General features: G+C 38.8%; 1 protein-coding gene across 1 annotated transcript in view; it reads left to right on the top strand.

Annotated features, from left to right (window-relative positions):
* The window catches only part of LOC114698814 (centrosomal protein of 128 kDa-like), a 120662-nt gene extending 100103 nt beyond the window's left edge, over window positions 1–20559 (top strand). Inside the window, exons 6-7 of the mRNA XM_028877665.2 lie at window positions 10162–10270; window positions 19445–20559. Of these exons, the coding sequence (XP_028733498.1) occupies window positions 10162–10270; window positions 19445–19581 (246 nt within the window). The 3' untranslated portion in view covers window positions 19582–20559. The remainder of the gene's footprint in view (window positions 1–10161; window positions 10271–19444) is intronic.
* The last annotated feature ends 3833 nt before the right edge of the window (window positions 20560–24392 follow it).

The following is a 24392-nucleotide window of genomic DNA, read 5'->3' as shown; positions in this document are numbered from 1 at the left end:
TAGTTATTCTCTTAGGTAGGCAGATTCTAGGCTAGGATTTCTGATATGTAAATGTGTAACCAGCACATAGATGCATGAGATAATGTCATCATATTGACAAAAGTAGTACCATTCCCTAATCCTGCCCCAGTATCCACTGAGGGCAGACAGATGAACCCACTTGGCCCTTGTCTTAATTAGGGTTTCTATTGCTGTGAAGAGACACCATGGCAACTCTTAGAAAGAAAGCATTGAATTGTGGTGGCTCGCTTACAGTTTAGAGGTACAGTCCATTCCCATCATGGCGAGACATAGTGCTGGTGTGCAGACAGATATGATGCTGGAGAGGTCGCTGCTACATCTTGATCTTCAGGCAACAGGAGGTAGCCTGTCTCACTGGGAGTAGCTTAAGCCTAGGAGACCTCAAAGCCAACCCCCACAGTAACACACCTCTTCCAACAAGGCCACACCTACTCCAACAAAGCCATGCCTCCTAATAGTGCCATTCACTTTGGGGGCCATTTTCTTTCAAAACACTACAGCCCTGAAGGATCTTAGTTCAAAACCAAGGATCTTGACTAAAACATCGTGACATTCTGGCCAGGTAATTTTTGTTGCAGAGGCTATATTATGCATTATAGGATGGCTGGCAACATCCCTAACGTCTACTCAGCTTAGCATCCCACTTGGTGCCAGTAGCACGGCTACCCAAATTGTGACATCCAAGAAGATCTCCAGGCATTGCCAGATAATCTCTGCAGGGCAAAATTACCACCCCCAACACAAAAACACACACAAGAAGAATGTTGCCCCACAGAGAATCCATCTATGTTCAGATGTGTACTTACAATTAAAAAAAAAAAAGCAAAATCAAAAAAGTGTCCATTTAACACACATACTAATGAATATTTGTTATACAGTATATAATCACTTACTGCAGCCAAGTATAATTATTTCTAAGGAGCCTCCTCCCTCCTGATATAATTTGATAGAGTACAGAGTGGGTAGAGAGATAGTACCAATTTCTGTAAACCCTTTTAGCATAGTTATACTGCATTATTGATACCTTCAAAGTGAGGAGAATTTGTCATGATTCTATTCCTTTTTACCAGTTTTTAAAGTTAGGACTATTAGCTACAGTAGTAACCTTTTGTCTTATATGAAAATTTTTAAATCTTCTTCCAACATTCCTGTATAGTCCCATATATTCTGAATCATTCATTTCTCCTTCAATAGAATGTAATGTGTAGACAATAGGAGCTAGTGATAATTACTGATTATTGAGAGGGTCAGAACAGACTTTTACAGGTATTGGATGTTTTATGTGAAGTTATGCCTACTCCTTACAGCAGCTGCCAGATTGATATTATTTGTCTCCCTGTGTTACTGAGGAAATTAAGGTTACAGAGTGGTTAAACAGTTGAGTCAGTATTTAAACCTAAGTCTACCTAAGTGCAATATTCTATGTTCTTGACCACTATGCTATTACTGGCTATGTTTGGACCTCATATGGCTCACAGTCACAAAATATAGGACTCTGTTTTTAATGTGTTGTAAAAGTTTTCTCCAAAAACTACGTGACTACATATTACCAGTTTAACAGAGGTCTGGATGCTTATTAAACATTTAAAACATTATTTCCCAATACCACGTGATTTGCTATCAGGTGAATCTGTGCTGTCTAGTGGTGTCAAACTGCTATAAATCAGTGCAATTTTCATAATAGCATATGGCAAAGGCATGAATGTTTAACATGTGCAGCAAGTAACTGCAAAATTTTATGTAAAATTGGATTTAGAGCTGAAGACGAATCAGACCTGTTTGTGAAATGGGTAAAAACTTGGAAATATGAAAAAATAAGCTTGAGAATTTTTGAAATAGATGGTATAAGTATAGCAGAGCCCCACAAATTCTATTATACAATGACCATACTCCTGAATTAATACTCAGTAAACATTTTCACGTATTTAGCCATTCTTATGGATGAATATATAGATCCTCACCAAATTCAGCAGATGCCTACCCTAAATAATGCAGTAGTCTTACATTTTGTGAGACTATCTTGCCAATTATGGATACCAATAGTCATTTTTGCAAATAAATTATTTAAAGAGACTGAGAGAAGAGGCCTGTGCTAGTTAGATTTTTGTCAACTTGACACAAGTTAGAATCACTTAAGAAGAGGGAAACTTAATTGAGAAAATGCCTATTCTGCCTAGTTTTATGTCAACTTGACACAAGCTAGGGTCATCACAGAGGAGGGAGCCTCAATTGAGAAAATGTCTCCATATGACTGGGCTGTTGGAAAGCCTATAGGGCATTTTCTTAATTAGTGATTGATGGCAGAGTGCACAGCCCATTGTGGGTGGGGCCATCCCTGGACTAGTGGTCCAGGATTCTTTAAGAAAGCTGCTGAGCAAGCCATGAAGAGCAAGCCAAAAGGCAGGAATCTTCTGTGGCCTCTGCATCAGCTCCTGCCACCAGGTTCCTGCTCTCTGAGTTCCTGTCCTGATGTCTTCATTGGTGAAGAGTGAGATGGAAGCATAAGCCAAACAAACCCTGTCCTCTCCCAACTTGCTTTGGTCATGGTATTTCATCACAGCAATAGTAACCCTAACAAAGACAATGCCTGTGGTGCATTTTCTTAATTAGTGATTGGTGTGAGAAGGCCCAGCTCACTATGAGTGGTGCTACCCCTGGCCTGATAGTCCTGGGGCATATAAGAAAGCAGGCTGAGCAAGCAAGCAAGCAGCACTCCTCCATGGCCTCCACATTGGCTCCTGTGTCCAGGTTCCTTTCTTGCTTGAGTTCCTCCCCAAACTTCCATCAGTGACTTTTACCAAGAGGTGTAAGAAAAAAATAAACCCTTTCCTTCCCAAGTTGATTAACTCGAACTAAGACAAAGCCAGTTCTGAAGCGTTATTGGAATACAACCACACTCAGTGGTTATGTATTAGCTGGGGTTGCTTTGTGCTTCACTGTAGGCTTTGTCTGTAGAGTGGAAACTATAGGGCCTGTAAATCCTAAAATATTTACCACTGACCTTCTATGAAAAAAAAAAAAATCTGCTAGTTCCTAACTAGAAAAAGGAAAACTCCACACTCTAGTCCCTCTTCCCTTACACGCTATAAAATGGTTTCTTTGTCAATCAAATATTTCTCAAGCCTTTTGGAAAATCATTCCTCTGTGTATGCTGTGTATTGTATATGTGCCTAGAATATTTTTGGACATATATGACTCAAATTAGTGAGCCTTTGAGGAACTTCTGTTCTAATTAAGCTTAGTTACATTTGTTACTTTTCTGAATTCAGTATTCATTGAACATTTATATATATATATATCACAGTAGTAGGGCCTCAAGAGATTGGCACATCAAGGGAAGAACCAACCCTTATCAATTTAAATCTTTCCTATAAACATATATAAATATAAATATAGAATCCTTCACATAAACAGTGATGGTGCAGATAAAGTTATGGATGCAACAAAGGTGGTCCCAGTCAGTCTCCCTGGGGATTTAGGACAAGGATGTTGAATCTTTAGAAAAAGGCTTGAAATGACAAGGTGCAGGGAAGTGTTTTCTTCATGTCTTAATTTGGAAGAGGTTGTTTACTAACATTTTATTTGTTGACTCCTGTATTGCTGTTGACAACTAACTGTTGGAAGGGTGGGACCATACTGGCATCTGGCTTCCCTCACATTATTGCTGTCATGTGAGAAAGAAATGTAACATCTTACATGACCACACCGTTGCAGAGAAAGAAGTGTGAGCAGGAAGCAGGCAAGTTGGATTCTCATCCCACCCAGGCCTCGAGCCCCTCTCCTTCTGTCTACCCCCGTGACACCAGCAGGACCAAAAGGATTCGGTTTCTAGAAACCTGTGGGGAATCTGAGCAGCCCAATATGCACAATTGTAAGAGCATGGGGAATATCAAAATGTGATAATATACCAGTGTACTAAGCTGACCAAGCTAATTGAACAAAGCCTGATCTCAGTTTATATTTAGAATTCAACTCAAAGCCGAGTCCAACACACTCTCACTGACTCTCTGTAGACAACAGAAGCATTTCATGGCCTCTTTTCCATCCAGCCTAATTGAGTTTCTGTAGGAAATGCAGTCTTCCTCACAGCCCCAGCTGTTTCAAATAGAACAGAATGTCCACAGTGAGCCAGTAACACAGCATCACTAATCTGAATTCACAGAGGAGCGTGGTTTCCCCCAAAAAAACCTCCATTTGTTACCTCTATCCATACTAAATATATGGTTTTAATTAACATTGGAATTTTTTGGTAAAACCACAGAAGGCATACCCCCTTTCCATTCTTCCTCTTTCTGAAAAGAAAACCGTGATTTTAACTTAGGGTTGAAGAGCTGGCGTGCAGCTTCTATTTGAAGAAGCAGCTGGTTTACAGGATTAGAGGAGCGAGGTGAGGGAAGTGTTGATGATGGCTGTCTTTAGGAAGGTAAGGCAGAAGTTGCCCACGCCCTTGCCTGTGTTTCTTCAGTGTAACCATGTGTGTGATATCAGTCCCTGACTTGCTCCTGGAAGTCACTTTTCGCTCATTGAATCTCCCTGTAATTTGTTTACGCCTTGCTCACAGCAATTAATGGCATTCAGCACTTTCTCAAGTCAGCTATTTCTGACTCAAATCTGCAACACTAGCTTCTAAAACCATGCTGTGCAAAACTCCCAGTGAAATTCAAGATTGTAGGCAATGCATGGACATTTCATTTTTGGTACTCAAAAATATATCACCAGTGTGGTATTCATACAGTTTCACAGATATTGCTTGGGAATTGTAAGAGTAACCTTGGGAGACTGTAAGAGAGCATTAACCCTTTTATCCCTATCATGTCATTTAGAGTTACCTTTTCCCGTCTTTGATAAGCAACTAAATGTAAATTGCTGTGCAAATACATTGCTATGCATCCATCAACCCAACCAATTTGTCACACTTCGGAGGGAGCCTTACATGGAGTGTAAAGTAAAAATTTAAGGACATATAGAAAACAATAGTATAAGTGAATGTGATAGTTTAAGAGATGCCCTTTGTTGTATGGCATGGCATTTTGGCACAGGCACTCTCTGCCTCACTTTTGACCTCAGAATAAAGACCAAGCATGCATGATGAATTGATGATTGTATTCTAGGTTCAGTGTAGACATCTAGCAAAAGTCTAATTGCCGTTTTTTTCCAGTATTACTTGGGTGAAACATCCCAAACTTCGTTTGGAAATCAAATCATGTGGTAATATGAATCATTTTATTCCTTTAACATCATCTGGACTTATATTTTCCATGTTTAACTTCTTGATTTCATCTTGTTTTTTTTTTTAAGTTAAACAAAAAATTTTTTTTTAAAAAAAATCCAAATTGAACTGGGATTTTTTTTTCTTAATCTGAAAACAGTTGTGGATCAGAAGTGATAACAACTAAATATATTAACTTTTTATCCCACTATAGCGTTATGCTACATACTCTAATTCCTTTGGCATAGAATATAAAATTTTATACAACTAGGTGTCAATAATGAAATAATTATGTTTGCTAATACTGATAGAAAACTTTCTGAAGAGCCATCAAATGGTCTTATCTAGCATAGTCTTGCACTGTCTTTTCTTGTTTTTTTTTTAATTAGTTCTTTGAGAATTGCATACAATGTACTTTGATCATATCCAGCCTCCCACCCCAGTCCTCCCAGATCGACCCAACCTTCCCTACCCATCCAATTTGGTGTCCTCTCTCCTTTTTATTTTTAAACTCATTAATCCCAGTTTGTAAAACAGTATTTTCATGAGTCTGTAACTCTAGTGATGAATGTTGTGTGAGGTTTATAGCATTGTTGAATCAGTTTAGATTTCCTATAGAAAAGATGGTCTGCATAGTTGGTAGTTCTTCTGTTCACATTGGTTCAGATGATAAAGTATTAGTGGGGAGAGGACTTAGAGGTGATCTGATACGATGCCTTAAGGAAAGCTGCTTGGGATGGCTGATACTTGTAATTCCTGCACTCACAAGGCCATGGCAGTAGAATTGTAAATTAAAAGCAGCTCAACAAGCTATGTAGACTTTCTCAACAAAGAACAAGAGGAGAAAAGAACGAAAAAAGAACCTTGCAGCTGTAAGAACAGCAACCTCCTATGTGCCAACATCCACAGTGAGCAAATTTTAGTTTCAGTGTATCATCATATATTACTATTATCCTCTTCCTACATGTAACAGTGGAATAAATGGTGGAGGATTGTGGGTGGATGGGGCTGCTGGTGAAAATCAAAGCCCCACCCTGGTGATTAAACTCAGAACTAGCAGAGGTACAAATTGAGATATGAAGCGCAGACTTTAGGGGAATGTCCAGTTTGAACTTCCTGAAACAATGAAGTTTCCTGAGGAAGAAGTTAACTTCTCTGGAACACTGATGGAATACCAGCTGTTCGTAGTGGAGTGGACATAGAGAGAATGTTCAGTATTTGATGAAAGAAGTTTAGGAAAACATTCCTGCCACAGATCCAGAAATACATGCATTTATTTTCCTTTTCTCCAGGGGAAGAGATTGATACAAAAAAAACCAAAACTTTAAAATTAAATGCATCACTTATAAACTTTGAACCAACAGTGTTCCTCAGAGGGAAGTATTTGGTGTGCATTGTTAAATATCAATCATTAGATATCACTTTAGCAGAGGAGCTCAGACAAGTTGGAACAGCTTTTAAGAAACCAATTACAATGTGAGTTATGAAAGAGGAGTGGAAGAAGCCCAGGGAAAATACTAGAAAATGCAAGTTCTTTCATCCATTGAATTTTTGCAGAGAGTTCTGGCTAACTGGGTTATTCAGACTTAAGACAGCAATAAAAACAGGGCCTTGTTTTAAGGATAAAAGAATTGTTAAAAAGCAGAAGCTGAGATTATTAACATTGCAAAGAATCTTCCTTTTTAATAAGTATTTTCTTCTTGGTACTAAAGTGCTTGATTACATAATAGATAGGAATTAAAAAGAAGCATTGAATTTTTGATGACCTTGTAAAATATATTTAAATTGAGATTCCACAGATTAAATAGAAATACAGGAGCACAGGAGCAGTTTAGGAAATAAAGTACTCTTTTCATGCTCTAGCATGCTGATTATTCAAAGGCATTAGGAAATAATTGTCTTTCATAATTCAGTTTGACTAGTTAATTTTGCTGGTTCTGTTTCAAGATGATATGGAAAATTTGGACAATTTTTTAAAGATTTTGTTTTATTTCTTTAAGAGAGAGAGAGAGAGAGAGAGAGAGAGAGAGAGAGAGAGAGAGAGAGAGAGAGAGAGTGTGTGTGTGTGTGTGTGTGTGTAAGTGCCTGTGAAGGTCAGAAGAGGGTGCCAACCCCCTAAATCTGAAGTTACAGGGGATTGTGAGCCACCTGATGTAGGCACAGGGAATTAAATTTACATCCGAGCTCTTTCCAGCTGGGTCATCTCTTTAGGTCCCTCTGAGAGCATTTTGAAAACATGAAATGTTAAAACTTAAAAGATGTAGTTAAACCTCCATTGTTCTCATATATAAAGGAAGGAAGTATGAATATTTGAGTCATGACTAAGCCATGTGAAAGGAAGGAGTAATACTTTCCACCCGAGCGTCAGAATTCAGGGAGCAATGACTACCAACAGAACTACAAACAACAGCAGGCCTGTAATTAGAAACATGATCATTTTTTTCTCATACTAATGCTATTAGCAGAAGAATCAATGAAGACTACAGTGCACCATGAACCGACAACAGCTAACGGACACTTTCAGAACAGCCCCCCAGCAGCAGCTAAAGTATACACTGAACATTCTCCAAAGCAGACTATATTCTGGGTGATAAAAATCATTGCAAAAATTTTAAGATGATTAAAATATAAAGATTATCCACAATGGGTAAATTAAATGTCATACTCGTAACTAACTCATGTTGAAAGAAGCAAACCAGACAAAGCTAAAAGTATTTAACTGTATCAAAATAAAAACACAGCCTTTTGAATTTTGTGGTATCAACAACTTCAATGAAACTGAAAAATATACCATCCAGCAATTTCATTTCTAGGAAATTCAAGTATGAACAAGCCTTTTTGTAGCAATACATCTGTCCCATGACTTGCTTATAGTAGGAAAAAAATCCTGACTTAACCTTAAGGGTGGATAATAGAGAGTGTAAATTAAACTATGATATATAAATATATAGATGATGATGACACTGATGGTTATGGTGATAAGTGATGATGGAGAAAATACTCTCACATACAGTAATTTTAGGAAAAGCAAGAGGTTGGTGGAGATGTGTAATAGAGCCTATGTTCTATTATATATATCATACATAATTCATATACAATGACTTGAGGAATGAGAGGGGAGCAAGGATCCATTTATGTAAGTGTTCATAGTGTGTGTGCATATACTTTTTATTTTGACCTTCATTTACATTTATGTATAGTATATGTGCTCAAAAAAAAAAAAAAAAAAAAAAAAAAAAAGACCTGAGTAAGGTCCAGAAACAGCAGTGAATTCTTAAGGTAGTCATGTTTCCTGAGGCCTTTCTGCATGAAGAACTGTATTTGAGACATCTCCTTAGACCACCTCACCTACAGTTGTTTGATGTGGAATCTTTGGCAACATTCTTGATTCTTCTCTCCAGACATCAGTTGTCTTTAGCCAGTCTTTTTCCCCTCTGTGTGTTTTAGATGATGCCCACCTTCTTGTCATCCTTTGCTTTACAAAATTTTTGTTGTCTTCCAATGATATTTAAGAAATTTAATGTTGGAAAGGCAAGATGGCTCAATAGGTTGAGACCTTTGTGTTCAGGCCTAACAATATGAGTCCAATCCCCAGATTCCACAAAGATAGAAGATGAATACTGACTCCAGAGATTTATCTTCAATCTCTATAAACAGCATCAAATGTTTGGACCTGTCGTGTGCACACACAAATTAATTTAAAAAATAAAATCCTCAGCCGGGCAGTGGTGGTGCATGCCTTTAATCCCAGCACTTGGGAGGCAGAGGCAGGCAGATCTCTGTGAGTTCGAGGCCAGTCTGGTCTACAAAGCGAGTTATGGAAAGGCACAAAGCTACACAGAGAAACCCTGTCTCGAAAAACCAAAAATAAATAAATAAATAAATAAATAAATAAATAAATAAAAAAATAAAATCCTCAAGCCATAAATGTAGCCTCTGCCCTCTCTTAGACTTCACTGTAAAGACTTCCCCAGGTTTAGAATGCTGTAACCACAAGGTCTTTTTCCGCTCCTCAGCTTTTTCTGAATCACCCCATCCTCCCTGCTTCTACCCGTGGCCTTTCACCTGGTGTCTTCATTGATCACTACTCAAATAGTTACTTGAACATCTCCTCCAAGGGACATCTTTTTTACTTCAATCCCATCTTCTTCTTTCTGTTATTTACTGATCTTAGAGTATTTATCATGCTTCTAATTACACCATATTTCATGTAGTTTATTTGTTTAATGAATGCCTCTATCCTTTGGAAACCCAAAAGTTTCCTGACCATATGTCCCAATATCTTATTTGTTCCTGGCTCAGCACATAGTACATTCTACCCCCAATTATTGTTGAATTAATGGGGGAGGGAGTAAAGAGCATAGTAAATAGTTTTTGAAGAATCATAAAAATTGCAATTTTACTACTTATTTAAGTATATCAAAGTACCTATTTTTAATCTATTTGAATAGTGATAAAGTTGACATCTAATAGTTAAGGACGACACATTTATGCAGTTAAGGGACCCATTATGTATATTTTTAGTTAAATATTTGTTGGATGTGTAAGATTATGTTAATATAAACATACAGAAAGCTGTCTTATAAAATGCATTTTAAACATCAAATTGTTTTATTGACTTACTATTTCCACCTAAGAATTTGTCATAAGGAGTAGACCTAAATACGGAAAAGGTTGCATATTTAAGGGTATTTCTCTCAGTGTTGCTTATGGGTACAATCTAAATGCCAAGGAGTAAAGCACAGTGTGCCCACTGGGTAGTGCTTGAGTAACACTTATTTTCTGCGATGATTGTCGTCAGTAACCTCTGCATATGTTATGTATGTGTGCTTGTATATTACAGTCCAGTTTCATAGTCAGTACATTTACATGACTCTCTTTCTATGTATTTTGTGATCATGGAACTGAAGTGAGGTGCTTTTTTTTCTCAGGACGACAGACCCTTTTCTGAAGGTTCCCACTATCATGGCCTAGATCACTCATCCTCTTGGCAAGATCGCAGTTTCTTCCTGTCTAGTCCACGGTATTCACACTTCAACTGTGAGTAATAAAGTCTTTACCAGTTATTAAATTGGATTTTTTAAAAGTATAACTCATGGGGAAATTAAAGTTTAAGGCCAGTTATATTCATGGTAAAGTTTAAGAAATTTTTCATTATGAATTATAAAAAAAAAAGTCCCCCAAGAGCACCTCTGATGGTACCCAACTCACTGAAGAACATGAATTCCTTTTTAGACTTCAAACTTTTTAAAGAAAACTTAAAGTAAATCATCCAAAATAAAAATGTCAATTAAACCCTTTTTTTTTTTGAGACAGGGTTTCTCTGTGTAATTTTGGTGCCTGTCCTGGATCTTTCTCTGTAGACCAGGCTGGCCTTGAACTTACAGAGATCCACCTGGCTCTGCCTCCCGAGTGCTGGGATTAAAGGTGTGCGCCACCACCGCTCGGCCAATTAAACCAATTTTTGGTTTAAAGATTATTAACTGTAGATGAGCAGATAAAGTTATTTGTAATAAAGTAGAAATCATCAGAAGGGGAAGATTTTTGCATATAACTATTCAGAATTATTTCTTTGTACAAAGCATAAGAATACATACACGACCACACACTGAATTTCACTGTTTACACCTGTGACAACAGTAAGATGTCATGGGTCCAGTTATCCCATGCATTCCCTCCTCTTCCCTTCTCCAGTGGGCTCTTCCACAGGGTTCAGCATCTATGCATCATGCTTGAAGGCATCAGTGCTGTGCTTTTAAGTGTTTTCTGTTTTAAACACCCAGAACTCAATACAAATTTTTAATAAATCTTAGAATAACAAATATATATATATATGTATATATATTTATAAATTAAAGGACTTTTTATTTACTGATTTTTTTTTTATCCCCTCCACCACAGGCTGAACTCAATGAAAATATGAGTGAAGCTGGCTTTGCTCACCATTGTTTCCTTAGCTCTCCACATAATTCTTGGCACATATTAAAAGCCCAATTAATATTCAATTAAATTAGGTAAATGAATATACAAGTCCTTTTTTGAAGTCTACTTTTATCTAAGCCATCGGGATTCAAATATTATTTAATAGATTCTAATTTGCATAATAATTTTGTTCTTCAATTTATCATGGGCCTGGAGGGTTATACATTAAATTTGATAATTCTGTCATTTAAAATAGCTAGCCTGCTATAAAATAAAATATCAAAATAAGTCTTTAAGAAGTAGGTCAAATCCAAAGGTGATATCTCTCATTTTTGCTTATTTATATTCATGGATTCATTTAATAAATATTTATCAGTTTCTGACAAATGGTTTGGTTTTTGTTATATCATGATTATTTTATTCCAAAAGCTAAGCATTTTCTCTTTCTCATCTTAATCATTTTACCAAGTGATTTTGTATCTGTATAAACCCTCTGCTTTTCTGAGGTTGCATCCACTCTTCAATAAAGATTTCATCTCAAGTTGGATATGGTGTCACAGAATCTGGTGTATATACATGCCAGAATTTGTGTCTTTCATATTAAGTAATATAAAAATTTCCTCAGGTTACATGGACCAGGAAGCCACCTAAAACATTAGAAGTCCGGTCCTGCTGGTCCACTGAAAAGCCTCAAGATAGCAGAGCCATGTTTCTACTGCTACTTAATTTTGCTTCAATGACTCCTAAAAGGAAGTGGTTAGAAAATGTGAAGTAGGAAATATCAAGGTTGTTGGAATTATATTTAATATTATAATAGACATTCAAAGAGACTATATTTAGCTTTTGATTGTACCATCTTATAACCAGCCTTGATCATTTTTCTAATTAAGATATATTCCTTATAAGCAGACATTTGTATTCAAATGTAGTGGTTGAAAAGTAAATAAAATTAATAGGGATAGGAAAAGTTATCATTGTAACATAGTCTAAATGAAGAAATCCTTGCCACTGCTTATATCACAGGATGTAAAAATTTTAATTAAATTCCTCCATTGATTAATCGAGCCTTATGTTTTTTTATCGACAAGGTTGAATTTATGATTTTCTTGCCAAGGTTATCCCCATCTTCTCAATACTTTTCAAAATTTAGTTAACACTGTCTGGATACTTCTGTTTTTGTAGCAGACTAATTCCACTTAGAGAAACCATCTTCTCACTTCTCCTTTTACTGAACCCCCAAATTCAGAAATGCCACGCCCAGCAGAGGGAGGAGCAGAACTGGTGTCGAATGAGGTCATTAGAGGAGGTGTCCTCAGACACTGAAACCACAGACTGGGAAGAGGGAATACAGGGCAAAGGGTCTCAGGATTAGAAAATACTCTTGACATGAAGAGGAAAGAAACCAGACAAGTGGGAAGTCAAACCTGGGAAAACACGAAGTAAATTAAGTGGGGCCGGGGGAAGAACGGGACAATAGAGAAAATGGGGGTTTTAGAAAACCAAGGACTGGCAAGATGGTCCGAGTGGTTCAAGGCACTTGCAGCCAATCCTGATGACCTGAGTTCAGTCAGGTGGTGAAGGAGAAGACCAGCTCCTGCAAGGTGGCCTCTGACCTCTATGTGCATACTGTAGCACACATATTGTATATCCCCTTCTCCCCCCACACACAAATAAATTTAATAAAAAATGTTTTGATCAATTCAGGAGGGACAGCAAGATGGTTAGATAGGTAAGCGTTCTTGCTTCAAGCCTGATGTCCTGAGTTCAGTCCCTCGGGCCCACATGATGAATAGAAAGAACAGATGTTCACAAGTTGTCCACTGACCTCCACATGCATACCATGACACGTGTGTAACTACAAACACGTTCTCTCTCTCTCTCTCTCTCTCTCTCTCTCTCTCTCTCTCTCTCTCTCTCTCTCTCTCACACACACACACACACACACACACACACACACACACACACACACACACAAACACACACAAACACACACATACCACCACCACTACCGCCACACACAAACACTCAAATAAATGTAATTTACAAATTTAAAATTCAGAGAGGGGCTGGATAGATGGCTCTGTGGTTAAGAGTACTGGTTATTCTTCCAGATGACCTGGGTTTCAGTTCCCAGCATCCACACTGTGGCTCACAACTGCCTATAACTCTAGTTCCAGGGGATCCAAGTATCTTGTTCTGGTCTCTGCAACACCAGGTATACACACGGTGCACAGATATCTATGCAGGCACAACACAAATGAACATCAAATAAAACAGTAAAACACACTTTTCAAACTCAGTTCAAAATAGACAAGACATGGCTCACAGATGTGGAGGTTGGGGAGACAAGCGTGCATGCCGGGTGTGAAAGGGCTTGTCCAAGAAGCCTGTGATGCATCAGGCCCCCAGACGCTTTCTTGGGCTCTTGTTCCCTCACTCTTGCTTCTGTGGAAATACATCCAGGAGAGGGAGGGAAATGTCTTTGATCTTTGTGTCCCTGAAAATGGAATCTTCCATTGACACATGATCGAGGCTTTGGCTGACTATAAAATCCTAATTTTGGCCAGCTACAAAATTCCAGGTTGGAAATGATTTTCCTTATGAGGGCGTTGAAAAAAAAAGTCTCCTAATCCAAGATTGCTGTTGAAAATCATAGATATTTTACTCCTATCTTTTGAAATAATCTTCTGGCTTCTCCACCCCCCACCCCCCCCCCCGTTCCTTCGGTACCCAGCTTCCCTTTCCACGCCTGCCTGGGAAACTTGGAGGAGCTCTGCTCTTGAATCCCAGTGAGTTTGCGGTTTTGTGTCATTCACTCTTCTATCTTCAGGAGTGGTGAACCTTTAAATGGACACTCTTTTTTTTCTTTTATTGAAAATGGTTTTTCTAATAAAATATATCCTGATTATGGTTTCCCCTCCCTCTACTCCTCCGAGCTTCTTCCCATCTCCCCTCCCTTTACCCCATTTCTGTCTCTCATTAGAAGGAAAAAAAAAAAAAAAAAACAGGCTTCTGTGGGATAATAATAAAATGAAATGAATATAGTAAGATAAAAGAAAAACTAGCACATCAGAATTGGGCAAAACAAACCAACAGAAAGAAAAGAGCCCAAAAGAAGGTCACAAGAAGCACAGACCCACTCGTTCACACACTCAGGAATCCCCCAAAACACTGAATGGGAAGTGATAATGTAAGGGCAGAGGACCTGATGCAGATCCATAAAGACCCTGTGCATGCTGCCTCAGTCTCTGCGAGTTCATATGACCTTTGATCCTTTTGATTTAAAAGGCCACCTTTTCTCCTTTTCCTCTTTCTTTCTCCATTCCCTCTGGCTCTTATGCATGGTTCCCTGACCCCTGAGGGGAGGGATTTGATCGAGACATCCCACTTAGGACCGAGTGTTCCAAGGTCTCTCACTCTCTGCATTATGTCTGGCTGTGGATCTCTATCCTTTGTTCTCATCTGCTTCCCTGGCCTGAGTCAGCACTCACATTCTTTTTTTTTATTATTATTTTTTATTTAAACATAATTTTTTATTGATTCTTTGGGAATTTCACATCAGGCACCCCAATCCCACTCATTTCCCAATTCCTCTGTATCCAAAGATGTATTAATCTTTGTAGCACCCCCCACAAAGGAAACCTTTAAAAGAAATAAAAAATAAAATAAAAATAAATAATACAAATAAGAATATTTAATAAAAAACAAAAAACCCAAAAGACCAAAAAATACAAAAGCAAGCAAGCAAACCAACAAACAAAAGACCCAGAGAGTTGTCCCTGCCCCTCACCAGCTGTAGCACTCTGGAGAGTGGCCCCTGCACCTGGCCTGGGCAGCACAATAGAGCTAGCCCTGAAGGTGTAGGTGTGGAGAGCTGACCCTGAGGACATGAAAGAAGAAGGACCAGTCCCACCCCTTGTTTCTTGTTGCCAGGGTGAACTAACCAGGGAGGGCAGTGCCAGCTCGCCTTGGTCATGAGGACAGGGGAGGGCTGGCAGGCTGACCAATGTTGCAACTACCCAGGCCCAGAACTAAAGCTAGCCCCTCAATATCCACCCCATCTGTGGTCTGCTGGAGCACGTGAAGGGGCTGGTCCTGCAGACCCAAAGCTGCAGGATCTCTACAACACAGGGCAACAACAGGATATCCAAGAGGAGTCCCAATGAGGGCCCAGCATCGATAGCGTGGCAGAAACCAGAGGCCTCGAACCAGACCAATGACTCTTTGAAATGAACACTTGCAAGTAAAGATACATGGATAAAAGGGTAAATTATGTGACTCACTGTGTCATACTACAGCTTCCATGATGAGATTTTTCTTTCTTTCTCTTTTTTCTCTTAAATTTTATTTTACCTTGGGGTGGGGGGGGGCAATTTCCAAGAGCAGAGGGCATATAAGTAGGGATGGGGAGATGAATGGGATCGAGATGCATGCTGTGAAAGACACAGAGTATGAATTTTCTTAAAAAGTAAAATAAATAAACAAAAAAAAAACACTTCCCTCCTCCATCTTTCCTACTTCTCCATCTGCTCTTCATTCAACTTAGCGACATTGTGAGCTTCAATGTGTCACGAAATACACTTTTGTCCAGACAGCTTTTCTTGCAAATGTTCATTGTGTAATGTGTTGTTGGTTGGGCTCCAGACCTCTGGCTTCTGATATACCATCAACGCTGAACCCTTACTGAAACTCCAACAGAATGCCCTGCTGCTGCCCTGAATTGTGGAGATTCTGTGGCTATGGTTCCACAGGACCAGTCCCTTTATACACTCCAGCAGGTCATAGATGGGGTAGATGTTGGGGAGTGCCAGCTCAAAGTCCTGGATGTGTGTCTGGGTGGTAGCTGGGTTGACCTGGTCAGTCCAGGCCACTGGGATCATCGCGCTCAGGTGAGGGATAAAGCCAGCTCTTCCACAATCACTCATAATAATTCTTCTCATACTAAAAAGAGATTCTATTGAGAAAATTCTTAGGAAACAAAGAAATAACAGATTATTGGATGCAACTGAAAACTTAGAGAGAGAAAAATAAAACCTCCCAAAGGAAATGTGGAAGAGTTAGTTGAGCTATTAGAAGCAAATAGTCATAGAAGAAAAAGCATATAAAAATTTAGATATGAGTCAATTAATAAACTCAAGGAGAAAAAGAAGACAAGAAACATTGTCACAATCTACCTATTAGGTGTCTTGTGAGCTGTGTTTATTTACATGGTCATAAAAATATAAACAGTATTGACATAACTGAAATTTCAGAAATAGCTCTTTTGGAAGGATGGGTGTGAAGAAGTGGGTGGGTGTGGATAATGTCTAAAAATGATAAATCCAAAAATAGCATTTTAGACAGTTTTTTTTATATAAATGGAGCAAAGACAGAAGAAGTTTAGAGAGTTGCTTGTGGTTGACTCTGGAGGATCACAAGGGATGCAGTGGAAGACCCCGGTGTTCTCTACAATACTTTGAAACTGATGTATAGATGTACACTTTAGTTAGACACGAGTCGTATAAAGACAAATGCTACCACAAAAACCTCAGTTTTTATATCTGACCAGCAAATGTCCAATTTTCTTATTAACTTCTAAATTGAGTGTAAAATCTGGCTTTGGAGCTCTGAACCATTTCAACCTGTGTGGAAACTTGGCGAAGAGATGACTACAGCCCTGTAGACGTGGACGGACATTACTTTCTGGGTCCACAGAACAGGCACTTCTTGCTTGTGATGGAATATGAACTGCATGAAGCCCCTTTTGTCCCGTGCCATGGAGGCCAAGGCATTCATTTTGCCGACATAGGGGCTCTGTCAAACTGTGACCAAACCAAGCACAGAAACATGGACCATGGAAAAAACAAAGGAAATGGGAAAACAGTGCATAATTTGTGGTCTCTAAAATGCTCCAGCATTAATGAAAGTTTGTTTTAAGAAGTGATTTATGTCAGCTTTGTGTAGTTCAGGTCAATTCATGAAAAGGTAGATTCCCTCTGCCAGGAAGAAGGGAAGAAATGTATAAATTGTAAGTTTATATTGCCATTGGAAATAAGAACACAGAAATCCATTATTAAAAGCACGCTCACTAGCAAATTTATCCTGGCTGGCTGGAAGCTGTGGCCCTGAGTCAGGATCCTCTTTTAGAAGACTGGTTCCATTACCTTCAGCCTGTAGACAGTAGGGGCTTAGTCAAGAGAGCGTCACAATGTCGGCTTTGGGAACCGTCATTTTCACTTTTTATAAGTGGCGACTGGCCACTGGTCTCCATGTGTAGCTCCTTTGAGATGAAAGGCACACGACCCCAGGGCAGGTCCCTCTCAAGGCTGAGACTAGTCTAGACTTGAATGAGGTCTATAGCACTCTGGTGACTTCTAGAACTCTCCAGCCTTTTGAGACTAACATGCTTAATTTCTGTGGAATTACTGTTTCCAAACCAAATTTTAAAATAAACATAGATTACAAATTGTCTGTAAATCTTAAACTGCCCTAAAAAGTAGATTTAAAAAAAAAAAAAATGAGTGGACCTAAGAAAAGGACTGTGGTGTTTTTGCAATAGGGCAGAACATTACCTGGAATTATTATAGAATGTAGAGGTGAGTTATAGATTATATTCTAACCTGATATTTTCAGAAAAGCAGTTTGTTAAAAGTTGCCATAAAAAACTATTTCACCTCTCACCTCAGTTTCTATTACTAGGAAAAGAAAACTTAGCACTATTGGTTTGTATTTCGAAGGACAGTTTATGGGAGTTTATATCTTTTTGATGAAAAGTAGTTTATCTACAGAATAACAGAAAAAAATTATTATATTAATGGTTCAAGGTCTGCCTGGTTACTGTGAAGAGCTCCTTTTTAAGTAATCTATTCTACAGGATCAAATGCCAATAAGATTTAAGCATGTTGGGGGTGTTGATAATACGAGAATGATGGTTTCTTGTCCATCCAAAGATTATTTATTCCATGGAAGCATAAGATAGCTGCCTCTTTTATTTGCTTATTTTTTGGAACTAGGCTTTGGTTTTGTATGTTCACCAATTAAGTGCTAAATATTTTTAAATGATTGAGCTCTGATTATTATAATTTTACAAAAGGCTTTCTAGTTGCTCTCTAGAAAGCATCTAAACGTTTGCAATTGGCTATCTCTTTAAAAAATCTTAGTATGTTCACTTGGATCAACTTGAGTGACTTAGATACAGGCTTTTAGACCAGTTTTGGAGGGGACAGTAATAAAGAGGACAGACAAGGTCGTCTTTTCTCATGGAGAAACAAGTAGTGAATCAATAAGGATGAATGGTGCTTCAAAGGAGAGTGATGGAGGGAACCCAGGACAGGAACACTGCTTGAAGGGAGAGATCCTGAGACACTTCCCTGGGAAAGCTACATTTGACCTTAAACTCAAATAGTGAAAAGAGCCATCAGAGTTGAAATTGGGTGGGAAGAGAAATCCTTGTACCAGGAGCAGAATGCTCAAAAGCTCTGAGAAAAGGGGGAATGGTCTGCCAAGATGAAAAGATACAGGGAGAGGATAAGAGGAGCGACCACTGGCAGGTACCTAGATTTCATTCTAAATTTACCAGAAGCATGAAGGTAGAGAGGCTGCCTAGAAGCAGAGTGCATTGGGTTTACTTTTTAGGAATGATCAGAATGACTAAGAAGCAAGAAAAAAGTAGACCTAGGAAATGGCAGCCTGAACCTAATAGTGGTATGGAGGAAGATGCAGGTGAGTTTTGGAGACAGAACCATGAGGACTCACTCTTAGATGAGATTGATGAGTCAGACAGACAAAAGCAGCCTCTGGGAACCTGTGTGGCTTGGGCATGTTGGTTTTAAGACAGAATTTTATTATAATATATATTATATTGTTGGTTTCTAAGATTAGTGGATGAGCAGGGATGGAGGGGAAAGATCACATGAACTGTGAGATTCTGGCCTCAAGCTTTGAAGAGAGATAAGAAAAACAAGAAAGCTCAATTCTAGATTGATTGCTAGTAGCCCAGAGGGTGTGAAAGGGGATTCCATGAAAAGAGGCCTTCAAAATGTCTCTCTGTATATTCTTTGTGCTTATATCATTGTATTCTAAAAAGGCACACATTTTCCACTCTCAGATACAAATTTAAAAATTCAATCTTAAAATCAGTTGTGTTTTTGAAAAATATACTGGTTTTATTTATGCTACAGGTCTGTTAGTCCATGTAAAGTTCAATTATAGAAAACTAGATTAAATACGATGCTTAGTTAACTAATTTCTACAAGATTAGTTTTTTGGCCCAAGTTTTATATTCACATTGGTTTATTTTTCTCTTTCCTCTAGCCTTGCCAGCATTTACCAAAAGAACCATTGCCCAAGATCCAGCTTCAATCAAGGAAGATGCCGCAAGTTTACCAGTGAACGGAACAAATCCACAGTCCAAGAAGGAGGAATATGAGAGCAGAAAATACAAAATATAATTCACAACTTTACTTGAGTATTTTGCAAATAATACCCTATGGTTCTTTTTGCCCTTTGGCTCAGATTATCTAAAGACATCATGTGGCTTTGGCTCCCTGGAACTGCCCAGCATTGACTATCATGGCTTTACAGTCAGTCTTTGTGAGTGAGAGTAAGTTTAGCCAGTGGAAGTAATATCAACTTACGAACGATACACAGCTCACTTAGAGGCAACTCATACCAGCAGAGAAAGCGATCATTTTTGCTTTGTATTTTCCCAGTGTCACACTTTTCCAAACCAACCTTGAATTTATAATTGATGCCTTTCAAAAATGACTGGCTGGAAGGAGGGGGAAAAAATGTTCCCTCCAGGCAAAGGTTTAGAGTCAGGAGCATTTGGACATGATTGATTTTTAAATACTTTCTCCCTAATCAGTTCTCATGTGTTGTACCATGGCATGGAGATGCCTATGTAATATTAGACTGCCTTTTAAATGCTTATCACCACTCATCTGTTATGGCAGCAGTCTATTACGACACGTAGTATCTTAAAACTATCCCAATGATCATTTTTAATTGCAAAAGAATTTATAAATGATAGCTGAATCATAGATCACTGTAAAGAATTCACAGCACCATTTATTTATTTGTCTTGTTGTGGCCAAATGTCCTACTGTGATCACCGCAGTCATACCCTGGATGATCTTTGGTTTGCTCTGACTCAAATCCCAGCACCGTTCCCCTGTGACAGTGGGGTTCACTCTACAAGAGTCCCTTTGTATACTTTGGTACTACCTGACTGCTTTTTACACCCCAGCATTTTCAACATCAAAGTGTTTGTAAAACCTTACCGCCTTTCCATGTTCTTCTACCAGTGAAGAAAATTTTATATTCACATGCTAAAGAATGGTCATCATCCAGGAAGTGAGTCCCCCTTGGGCCATGGTGGAAAGCCTCTGCACAGCTACAGGAACAATAAAGCAATCCTTTGTAATGTACATTGCCTGTTGTGTCTGTTAAAACACACACGTGTTTATTACATTTCTCACATTTCATAAAAATGCTGTATTTTCACTCAAAATATGTTTTACTGATTTACCATAACACTTGAAGATGTGGAAGAAATAAGCCTTCCCTTTTTTTTTTTTTTTTTGGTTTTTTGAGACAGGGTCTCTCTGTGTAGCTTTGCACCTTTCCTGGAACTCACTCTGTAGCTCAGGCTGGCCTGGAACTCACTGAGATCCACTGCCTCTGCCTCCCAAGTGCTGGGATTACTAGGCTCACAACCAAAAATATAAGAGCCTTCCCTTTTTGTGAACATGAAGGTAGGTCTTACAACAGGACATGGAGCTGTTTCCTATCAAAGAATTTCCACATGCTGCATAAGCTCTGAGACCATGTACCCAGTGCACCCCCTCTTGAGGCGTTCCTGTGTGTTAGTGATAAGAAGGAAAAAAGCTACCAAGGCAGGTATGTCTGTCCCAAAAGCACGTCTGGTGTTACAATATACATGGGGGAGGGGGAAATGTGTTTTAGCCAGCTAGAAATAAGTCTGAGCTTCACAGCTTTGGATTTTGTCTTCCCTGCCCCCAGAAGGTCTCAGTGTTCTGAGGAGGAACTCATTGGAAGTAGCTCACTGCCATCCACTGTGACGTATAGCATCTAGGATAAGATGTTAGGGCTCTGAGAAATTAGTATTTGTACTGAGTTTTGACTAGCACTCTCTTTAACAATATCTTTTTAATCTTTGGGAGGTCCATATGTTTCTACAGCATAGTTATATCTCTCTCCCACTACCCCCCTCACAATCCCCCCAGTGGTCCCTACTTCCTAGTTTCATATCCTACGTATGCAAGTAGGTATGTGGCCATCTGCTGAGCATGAGCAGCTTACCAGTGGCCACATCTCAAAGGAGAATAATCCTCCCTCCCTCAGGAGCTATCAGTTGCCAGTTGCTCCTCAAGTAGGAATGGGGCCTCTAGGCCCCTCCCTCACCTGTGCTGTGCTTTTGACTGTCGTGATCGTCTACAGTTCTTGCAGGTCAACAGAGCCGCTGTGAGTTGGTGCATGTGCACACATGTCAAGAAGTCAGCATTTCACCGCACTATTTCCCACCCTCCAGCCCTTGCATTCTTTCTGTGTTCCTTCCTGAGCAAAGTCCCCTGATCCTTGGATGGTGAGACACTAATACAGCTCAGCACTCAGAATCATTTCTCCTGTGTGCTTTGACCAGTCATGAGTCTCTTTATTAACCACTATCCGCTGCAAAGAAAAAAAAAAAGGGTAAGTGAGGATTCTCTGACCAAATTTAGGAGAAGCATAAATCCATGGGTATGAACATAAATATTTAGGATGCAATTTGACAGTGTGACTATTTACAAAGTAACAAGACTGGGTTCACCCTCAGACCTATGACCTCTCCAGCCATATATATGTCTTTCATATATATATATATATATATATATATATATATATATATATATAATTTAATCAGGTGTGAAATGGAGCAGGGCTCATAGAAATTAGAAAGTGGTCGGCTACCCCCATAACCATTATCCCTTTGTTGCATCAGTGAGTACATCTTGCTAGTAACTCAGTGTTGTAGCATGTACTATCCAGTCTTAAGATCATTGGTATCTTTTCTCCTCCAGCAGCCTACATAGCATCTTCTGGCCCTTATATAAGTTAGTCAGCAGTGAGAGTTCTTGTCAATTTGAGGTTGATTTTTCTATGTCCTGCATCCAAAGTGAGTTGTGTCTTCAGCAATAGGATCTTGCTATCTAGTTATGTGGGCAACCAAGAGCAATGACAATCTGGATTAACACTCTAGTTTATCTCCTTTGAACTATGTAACAGTGAAGAATAAAAAATAAAGTTGATGGCCTTTATTTAAATCCCAAAGGCAAAGGTTTGAAAGCATTTCCTTTCATGTACAGGCAGGACTGTATGCTCTCCCTATGTAAAGGGGCTGTCTGAACTTAGGGAACTGATCTGAACCACTCTTAATACATCTATGATAACACACAGAATTTACAATAGGCTAGTCAGACCTGAGAGTTGGAGGGAACTCAGACTATTGATTCAGAAAATCCTTTAAAGCATACTAGCTTATGATTTTATAGCCAAATAGAACGCTTGTGAAAGAACTCTTAAAAATGAAAAAAAAAAAAAAAAAAAGGCAAGTATATCATTCAGTGCCCTATACTGCTGTTGGATGAATGAAGGTGTTTGACTTTTTGGGTCCCACCAAAAGAACGCCAACTCTTTGTGAGCAACAATTTGTCAAAATTCCTTGGCTGCTTGGCGTCTATTTTTATGGACTGAAATCTGAGGCCCTGTCTCCTCTCAATATTTTTCCCATCTCTTGCAGTTCCCCGGAGCTTCAGCTGAAAATCAAGAGGAAGGTTAAGTCTTATTTTTACCTCCCAGAGCCAGCAGCTCCTTTTCCCTTCTCTCCTCTGGCAGGGTTGCCTGGGTTACACGTGATAAGAGCCTCACTTAAGTTCAGCCATATTGCTGGTAGTACTGGGAATGTGAAAGGGTTCAATCTTCGGCAGGGCACCTGGTCCAAAGCTTAATTTGAAGATTGACCTTTTTGGTTTAATGATTTTGGTTCTTCTGGCCATCTTTCTTCCTAAACACACTAAACTTCTATTGAAGTTGCTGAAGGCCACAGAAGGAAGAAACAGCTGGGAGAATTCTGGCTCGATGTTTTTCCCATTGGCTAAGGTCATGTTATTCCCCTGACCAGTGTCTGACTTGAAGGTTGGAAACCAATTGGTTATATAACATTTTATGTACCTAGTTTCCCAGAACTAACTTTATTCTTAGTATAGCTTATTTATGTTCCCAGCAGAGAGATAAAGCTGGTAGCATAGTAAAGTAGTGTGCAATATCATTTAAAGGTTGCTCATGTAAAAAGTATATATCCACTTAAGAAGCCTTTTTGCCTTGTGCCTATGGTAGATGCCTGTTTATGGTTTAAATCCCAATTCACTAGAATGAAGTTCATATTCCCACACATCTAATTGAAGGGAAAAATGCTTATATGAGAAGCAGGGCTTCGGATTCCAAGCCCCCAGATACATTTCAGAGAAGTTACCCTTGCTTTGGATTAGAAGCAAAATAATCCAGTCTTCACTGCCAGAAAAAACCAGCTCTGCCCTCTCTCCAACACAGCCTGCCTCATCTTAGCTCCTATTACATCTGTGTCCATGTTTACATCCCACCTGAACTCAGAGACCATTACCCTTCTTTTCTATCTAATCTGTAGTAATTGGGACCAAATTCTTACATATAACAAGACAGCATATTTGCTAAGCAAGGCCTTTTCCACTTAGATTGTTTTTCCTAGGATTTGAGTGTATTATAAAAACCTAAGTATACATCATATGGTAGCCAGGAATGTGAATGAACACTGAGTAAGATTCCTTTTTGAAAATTCTTATGCCCCCCCAAGCAAATTATCCCAATATTTTCTCCCCATTTTAGACAAAACAAAACAAAATTTGTGATTTTCATGGCCTTCAAATGAGGAAGCAGTTCTCACGAAAGCATCTGGCTTTCTTGGATCAAAACTAAAGCATGAGCCTTAAGCTGGAAAGCAAATCGAAGCATTTGTATATAAAGGCATTCCATGCTCCAAAGTATGATATAAAAATAGTTACATTTTTTCAACTTTTAAGTCTTCAAATGTTTAGCAGGAGAAAAATAACAACTTATTCCTATTTGAGGAAAGAGCTCTAAACCATGAAAGATTTCACTTAGTCTCATTTCCATATAAACACATCTAATTGAAGGGTAGGAAAAATGCTTATATGAGAAGCAGGGC

Source organism: Peromyscus leucopus, chromosome 14 (assembly GCF_004664715.2).
Source record: "Peromyscus leucopus breed LL Stock chromosome 14, UCI_PerLeu_2.1, whole genome shotgun sequence".
Lineage (NCBI taxonomy): Eukaryota > Metazoa > Chordata > Mammalia > Rodentia > Cricetidae > Peromyscus > Peromyscus leucopus.
The sequence above is the reverse complement of the archived record's forward strand: the minus strand, read 5'-3'. Positions and strand labels throughout refer to the sequence as shown.